This window comes from Lathyrus oleraceus, chromosome 4 (genome assembly GCF_024323335.1).
Source record: "Lathyrus oleraceus cultivar Zhongwan6 chromosome 4, CAAS_Psat_ZW6_1.0, whole genome shotgun sequence".
Lineage (NCBI taxonomy): Eukaryota > Viridiplantae > Streptophyta > Magnoliopsida > Fabales > Fabaceae > Lathyrus > Lathyrus oleraceus.
Window position 1 is genome coordinate 430,091,960 of NC_066582.1, and position 8,089 is coordinate 430,100,048.

Genomic DNA, 8,089 nt, shown 5'->3' on the forward strand with positions numbered 1-8,089 from the left:
CACTAAAGAAGGCTGATGATAGCTCCTATCAATATAGAAAGTAGAAACAGAATAAGCAAGGATGAGTCTACACGACTAAACCCGTGAAAGTCACTAAAGAAGGCTGATGATAGCTCCTATCAATATATATATGAACAAGTAACGAGGATGGGGATTTCCCTCGGTTTAAACTAAGGTTAAAGATAATCAATTTTCAAAAGAAAATCATTTTTCAAAAGAAAAACCCATGAAAAGTGATGAGTAACATACTGTATTTAACATATAATAATGTCTTTGCAGATTGCACATTAGACTCTAACAGACATAAGAGTAAATACAACAAGTTCGAACTTTCTTGCTGCCAAAATATGGACTAACATAAGTTGGAATGAAATAAAAATGGTCCAGCAACAATTTTACACAGTTCTGTCAGCTACTACTCAGGATCTTGACCTATCACGAGGTGGGGGAGATCGGCTGTATGAACAGTAAAATAATCAAATTATAATGAGATATAGACAAAACCACCCCAAGAAGAAAACCAATTTAAATGGATCATACCTATCATATCTCCCATTCATTGGGCTTTCAGCTCGTTCATGCTCGGGGCTTCCTCTAGGTTCTGGTCTGGAAGATTGATTTGATCCACGAGGTGGAGGAGATCGGCTTCATGTACGGTAAAATAATCAAAATATAATGAAATATATGTATATATATAACAACAAAAACAATAGCCACCACCAAAAAAAAATCCAAATTAATAGGATCATACCTATCATATCTCCCATTCATTGGGCTTTCAGCTCGTTCATACTTGGGGCTTCCTCTTGGTTCTGGTCTGGAAGCTGGATTTGATCCACGACCATAATCAGGGCTACCCCTACTTCTACCATAATCAGGGCTACCCCTACCTCTACGATAAGGACTCGGAGATCTGCCACGACCATACCTCCCATCAGGGGAGCCGCGACCTCTCCTATCAGGACTGTATCCATCCTTTTTGACATCGTCATCTCTTATAGCATACTCCACAGTGATAACGCGGTCCATAAACTTGCTGCATATCAATCAAATCATATATATAACAAATGAGCCATCAATATATATAGCCCCTCACCCTCACGCATCTCCATTAAGGTGGTTTCTAAAGGATAAAACTTCTACATGGAAAAACAATAACAATTCAAAATTGAGAAGCTAATTTCAACCTCAGGTTAGTTGCTTCCAACGCTTTAGTGGCTTCCTCCTGGGTTTCAAACTGGATAAAAGCAAAATTCCTTCTGATCCTTAAATTTGATATTTTCCCATAGGGATCAAAGTGTCTCTCTAAGTCCCTTGTCCTGGTGTGAACAGGATCAAAATTTATAATAAACAAAGTCTTCGATGGTCTTGTATTAGTTGAAGATTTCTTTGAATCACCACCAGACCTTCTGTTGTCACGCTCTTGCTACAAATCATAATATATTAACACTATGCACACGTTAAAAATGCCAAAAATACCTAAATAATTCCAAAATCCTTCATTAAGAAAAGAACATAAGAAAACATGCATGTGTAACACAAATGAAAACATGCACCAAAAGTATAGCAATTCTCATGAAAAATTCAGGCACCATCTTTAAAAAAATATGGTTAGAAGTTTCCCAAAATAATTTATAGCCAAAATGACCTTCAAGTGTTGAGCACTTGAGCTTTAAAGTAAGAGTATGTGAAGTACATGATAATACAGCATAAGAAAAAACATTGTTCAGCAACCCCTAATGCAGGTCAGTATTACAGCGTACCTTGGTCCATTCGACACGAATTCGGCGCCCTTTTCTACCAAATTCTGTTTGATCAAGCCGTCTAATTGCATACTCGGCATCACGTTCATCGTCCATGTAGACAAAAGCAAAACCTATGAAATAAGAATATTAAAAATAAAATCACAGAAAATTTTAATTTCAATATTTGAGGACTCCTTGAAGATGGTGTAGAGAAGAATGTCATATCAGCATATCAGATATGAGAGATAAATTCAACATAAAACGGAAATAAACTGTCAGGAAGTACCACAACACCTGCCCCATTGCGAAATCATCATGGTTTATATGTTGAAACATGTCGGAAATTGAACACTGAGCAAAAGTCATGAGGAATGAAAAAGCAATGAATGCTGAGGGAATGCAGAATGGCAAGGCTAGGGCGGATCAGATTATTTCTTCTGGAAAAATACAAGAAGGAGAAGCTGGGGCACATTCTATAAAAGAAATGCAGAGAAGCACATCCATCCAAGAAGAGCATGGACATTCCAACTTTCCAAGTAATCCTGTCACAAAGAAATTGTTGAGTATGGGGGGTTCATATCGTATTGACAGTTTTTCTTCTTTTTAAAGGAAAAGAAAATGTACATCCATTTAAAAGTAACTAGTCAAAGAACATCATCTTGACCCTTTTAAGAATCATTCAAGGAAGAAAGTCAAAGTTGGAGATGAAGGTGAGCTCCAATTGAAATTCAAGATGAAAACAGAATGTTCAAAAATCAAAAGCCAAAGATAGGAAAATATCAGCTCTGATACAGTTGTACTTAACATCTTGTGTAAATGCCAAGCAAACAAATTCTCTTCATTTTTTCAAATGTTTTAAAAAAAATTTAGGGTGCACTGTGCACACATCCAAACTGATATTGAAAAAGGGTCAACGAGTTCTTTGAAAAACAATTGCTTTCAATGGTTGTACATAACATTTTCCTTTCTCCAAACAGTACTATAACCCCACTGCAACTCAACACAAAAGGACATTTTGATCTTGACTTCAAATTCATCCAACACCGCCCGCCATCCATGATGTAACAATCGCCAATCTGTGAATCTGCTTTTTCAGCCACGGAACTTACCTCTATAAAATCCAATTTGAGCACAAAATATATCCAACCACCACACAACATGTCAAGCAAAAAACCTCCAGTAAACTCAGCACAACAAAGCAAAACTCCAACAAAATACTACTTGATCATCCAATATACCAAACTTCCAAATCTAAATCATAAGCTAAAAAGAATACCTAATAAATCACTAATTGAGCTACAAAAACAGCATTTCAAACTTAAGACTTCAACTAAACCCTAAAAAAGCTATAAAAAATTAAAATTATGATTGAAGAATGTCATACCAGACTTCAAGTCCACTCTATCAATCTTGCCGTATTTTCTGAAAAGCCTCTCAACATCAGATTGTCTTGCATCGAAATCCAGGTTTCCACAAAAGATCGGCTTCATATTTTCGAAGCTTAGAAATGCTTATGCAACCAACCTGCAATGCAATGTAAGAAAAAAAGGATCGTTGAGATTCGGAAACTGTGAAATCGAATGGAAAAGAGAATGAAAATCGACGAATGGTTGGTGAAAGATGAAGGAACGGTGGCGGATCTGAAGCTCCGTCGACGGATCGGTACCTTTTCGGAGGGAGATAGAGTTTGCGAGTGAAACCCTAAGACGGAGATTTGGGACAAATTACAAAATACAAGGAAGATAGAGACAGACTTGATAAAGTCACGCCAAAACAGTCCGAAAATCAAAACGCAACGTTTGGTAGGTGAGCCTCTTAAAAATTAATAATAAATGAATAATAAATAATAATGATAATAAAAATAATAATAATAATATTTACGGTCATTTATTTTATCTTGTTCTCTGGATCCAATTTGATTTTTTAACTTTAAAAAAAAGAGAGAGATTCTATTTCTCAACTTTAAAAATTGAACTACGGTAATCTTTTTCATTTATTTTATTAATTAAAATTAATGGATGAGATTATGCGGCATTGACGTTGAATGTCGTGTGATTAGGTTAACTTTTGTGATTGATTTAAGGACGAAAAAATCAATCATTAAAAAAATTAAGAATGTTAATTGTTTCTTCATCTTCATCCTTAATTCCATGCAGTTTGAAATGAAATATGTAGCATATGGTCAACTTATTACAAAAGAAAGAACACCCCAACCTTAAATTCACAAAAATCAAAAATCAAACATGACCTTTATGATCTTAAATTCATAAATCCATAAGTATGAGCACCCCAACCTTAAATTGACAAAAATATAAATCAAACATGAATTCTATGATCTTAAAAATACAAAAATTAAAAATTAAACATAAGCAATTTTAATAAGCTCCATGACCTTAAATTTACAAAACAAATCAAACCTAGATACCATGGGCTTTTTAAAAAAATCCAAAATCAAGATAAGCTATAGTACATTATGCAATATAGCAAACTCAATCACATCATATCCTATCACCATACCACCAGATTCACCGTGATTTTCGTTACCGACGGACAGGTAGGCCAACACCATGGTCGGAAACTTGAATAACCACATATCTTCTTGTAAGACCCCAATTTTGACCCTAATATCTCTCATTATATCTCATCATTTGCATTGGCTTTGAGATCACACATTGAAATCCTCCTTGCCCCTCATTCATTGGGTTTGCATTGGGAGAGATCATCAAGCATGTATAATTGTATCATACTTTATTTTTCTTTGTTTACTAACCAAAATACAAAAATATGTTTGTGTATAGCTTTGTTTCTTTTGTAGGTAGTGTGTGTATCCACAAATGCCTCATCAAGCTCACAACTAGGATTTGAGACCCTCAGTGCGAGGAGATCAATCAATATATGATTCATAATGGTTCTAGACATCATATATGGATCCCCATGATCTTCATTTGTCATTTTGATCAAGAATTCATCAAGAATTTGAAGCTAGTTTGCATTGGAAGCCCTAATTCATCTAGGTATCTTGTGTGACTTCCTTAACAAGTTTCTTCAACAATTGGTCAAATATATCAATGGATACTTCATCATACATCATTTTATACATATATGATCCCCCATGAGTCCCAAAGATCAAGATAACTTCAATTTTGCAAGTTGGTTCAAGGTGGTTGACCAGAGAAAGTCAACTGGTCAAAATTGGGGTTCCCTAGACCCTATCTCCTACAATTTTTGTCATATAAAAGTTATTTTAAGATAAATTTACTCCTTATGATATTCCAAACAACTTTCATGTTGACATCAAGAGCTATTTTTGTTTGGAAAGTCATTTTTTATGGTGAAAGATTATAGGTCATTTTGTGTGTGCCCTGGTTAGAAGGTCAACTTCCAAGGACCATAAATTGCTCAATTTTTATGATATGAATGCCATCCAAGTTTCATGATTAATTTCTAGATGTCTTTCCCAACTTTTATTCTTTGAGAAATTTCAAATTCAACTTGCAAGGGCATATGCCAAGAGGAAACATTATAGGTCATTTTGGGCCATCATCATTGAACAAGCAATTTTCCTCAACTTCTAAAATGCATTTATCACTCATGTAAAATCTAAATGAGGTCAAATTTATGACTAACTTGAATAGGATTGAAATAACTACAACTTTGATGAATGAACTTTTTCCATTTGAAGCTCATAGCAAAAGTTATTCAAGGTGAAAGAAGTGGTCATTTGACCTCGTACTTAGAAAATTTTCAAATATGTTTGATTTCTCAAACTTCCACCTCAAAATTCATCATGATCCAAGCTCCAAATGGAAAAGTTTTCAACATTAAAGTTGTTCCCCTTGATGTCACTTTTCTAAAAAGTCCAAGATCCCTCCATTTGGACAAGATTTTAGGGACTTGCGCATGGTTCCTTTCATAGGTTTGTTTTGGCAAGATTTAAATTCATTTGTCCATTTCCTTTTGCATGCTTACATGTTAATGCTGCAGGATCCATTGTGCATGAATTGGAATGTGATCACATCATGAATTGGGCCCAAATCATTACCCATGCATCCATACACCAAAGTTGCTAAAATTGGCAAAATTTCAAAGTGTGTGAAAAGCAACTTGATACTCTATAAATACATGGACATTGTGATCAGAAAAAGGATCCCTTCTGCCCAAGCTTTGAAGCATTGCATCCCTAAGTTCCATTAAAGGATAAACTTTAAGATTTAACTTGAAATCGAGTTTCAATTCTTCTTCTATTTTGAGATTGAAACTCTAAGAATCCAAGCCTCTCTTTGATCCATTTCACTTCCAGCAAGCTTCTAGAGTCGAGCCAAGGCAAATCGGAAGTAAGATCAAGCTGAATTAAAGCTACCCGAAGGTGATTTTTCTCAAACGTCTCATCTTTGATTCTCTCTCAATTCTTCACTATTCTCTTTGATTTTTGGTTGGCTGGAGTCCTACCAATGTAGGCAATAAGATTGAGTTGCTTTGAGGTCAAATCGAAGCAACTCAGATCATGAACCTCAAATTTCAAATCCATATATCTTTCAATATACTTAGAATTGGATGAAATTGGGGTCAGATTTGAGCTCCTAAGCATTTCTTCCTTTAAAATCATGTCCTTGGTTTTCATTTTGGTGATGGTTTGTGGTGGACCAGTCCGGTGAGGTCCATCGGAGAAGATGACCGGAGCCCTAGCTCCGGTGGTGCGTTGGCACCTTCCAAACCATCTTATCCTTTCAAATTGTTTTAATTTTGGGCCTTGGTTCTGACTACCACGTGTGTGGTGATGCATTGACTCAGGTTCACCATGGAACGCGTGCACTTGCCCATCATATTTGTCACCTCAATTAATGAGGGAGATTTGATGGCCCTTGTTTTTTTGTATTTTCTGAATTTCCATTTAATCCACTTATTTTATTTTATTCATAGAAATTTCATTTTTAATCCAAAAAATATGGGGCATTCACCAAAAATCTTTAAATATTTTTCTCTTCCATTATCTGAATTAAAATTACTTTTTGGATTAATTTTGGTATTTTTCATTAATTAAATGTTTTTGTACATATTTTTAATTGTTTAAAAATACTTCTGACTTTCTAAAAATTGTGAATTTTTTTGTCTAAGGTCCTTTGACCTTGTTTGACCTAGGATAAATCCCTTGGCCATTTACTTGGTGTTTTGAAGGGATTTGAGGTTTTGACCAAATTAAAATGCATTTTAATTCATTTTAAAAGTGGTTTTTAATTGATTAAATGCTTAAAAATTATGTTGAGCCATTTTTATGGTCTTCTGATGTTTGACTTTCTGTTTGGGCCTTGGTCATGGTTGATTTGACTTTTGTTTAATCAAAACCATTGGATTTAGGGGATTAATGAAATGTACATTTCATCTCCCAAAATGAATGGATGGTATTGATCAGATGAAATTCCTCTCATGATCAATTTGTGTTTCTATTTCCCCTTCCCTCTTCATCTTCATCCCTATTCTTCAACATTCCCTCATTTGACCAATGAAATCTCTATTGTCTAAATGTTAATTGATTCATCAATGACCTTGTGTCAAATGAATCAATACAAGTCTGACTGAGATAGGTCCCTCCCTTTTTTTTGTGGTATGTTTTAGGAGTTTGGTTCTCTGTACCAAATCTCTAACATGCATTAACACCTATATTTTTATTGCTCGGACTCAGATAGTTGTGACTTCTACATAAGTCCAATTACGATTGCTTAACATAGAGCTAAATTTGACCCTCAAGGTATAACATTCTAGTAAGTGATATTGTAAGTCTCTTATTCTTCATGGTATTTTGTGGAAACTTGACATTTTTTCCTTTCATGAGAGCTAGTGACATACTTGTTGAATTATCCAAGTTGAAGCCCTTCTCATGGAAGATGTCTTGGTTTAAGGATTCATACTTGTGAATAAATGGTTGGGTGTTCTCCAAAGAATGACTTAATCAATTATAACTCCACACTAACATTTGACTAACTCTTACTCTTTATGCTTTTACTTCCAAGTCATTTACTTTATGCAATTTGAATTTCATTTATCTATCATTCATTGCCATTTACATTTCATGCAACTTGTTTATGTTTCAGTCATTTTCACTTTGCTCATTTGAGCCATATTTTGTGTTTGTATATAGTTGTTTGTGTGTTTTGATTTTGTTTGTGGTCTTAGGACCTTAAAACACCTAATAACAACAAAAACCCTAAAAAAATGGTGGACTGTTGGATTTGATCTGAGCTTTTGGACTTGGAATTAGGCAACATTCCCTATGCTAAAGGACTTGGCCAATGCCAACATATGAGACTGAGATATCTTTGATTGTGTTTTCACCTGATACAAGACTT

At 34.8% G+C, this 8,089-nt stretch overlaps 1 protein-coding gene across 3 annotated transcripts; it reads right to left on the minus strand.

Annotated features, from left to right (window-relative positions):
• Positions 1-234: 234 nt before the first annotated feature.
• On the minus strand, positions 235-3,549 carry LOC127075875 (serine/arginine-rich splicing factor RS41). Of its 3 annotated transcripts, none has more exons than XM_051017376.1 (7): positions 3,412-3,549; positions 3,130-3,269; positions 1,764-1,876; positions 1,188-1,426; positions 752-1,036; positions 541-645; positions 235-456 (listed from the first exon to the last, which is right to left on the minus strand). In XM_051017376.1, the coding sequence occupies exons 2-7, from the start codon at positions 3,233-3,235 to the stop codon at positions 420-422; spliced, it is 885 nt and encodes a 294-aa protein (XP_050873333.1). In that variant the 5' UTR covers positions 3,236-3,269; positions 3,412-3,549; the 3' UTR covers positions 235-419. The 3 variants fall into 3 exon arrangements, with proteins under 3 accessions (XP_050873333.1, XP_050873335.1, XP_050873334.1); XM_051017378.1 differs by lacking the exon at positions 3,412-3,549 and adding an exon at positions 2,040-2,287; XM_051017377.1 differs by lacking the exon at positions 3,412-3,549 and adding an exon at positions 2,032-2,287.
• Positions 3,550-8,089: the final 4,540 nt, after the last annotated feature.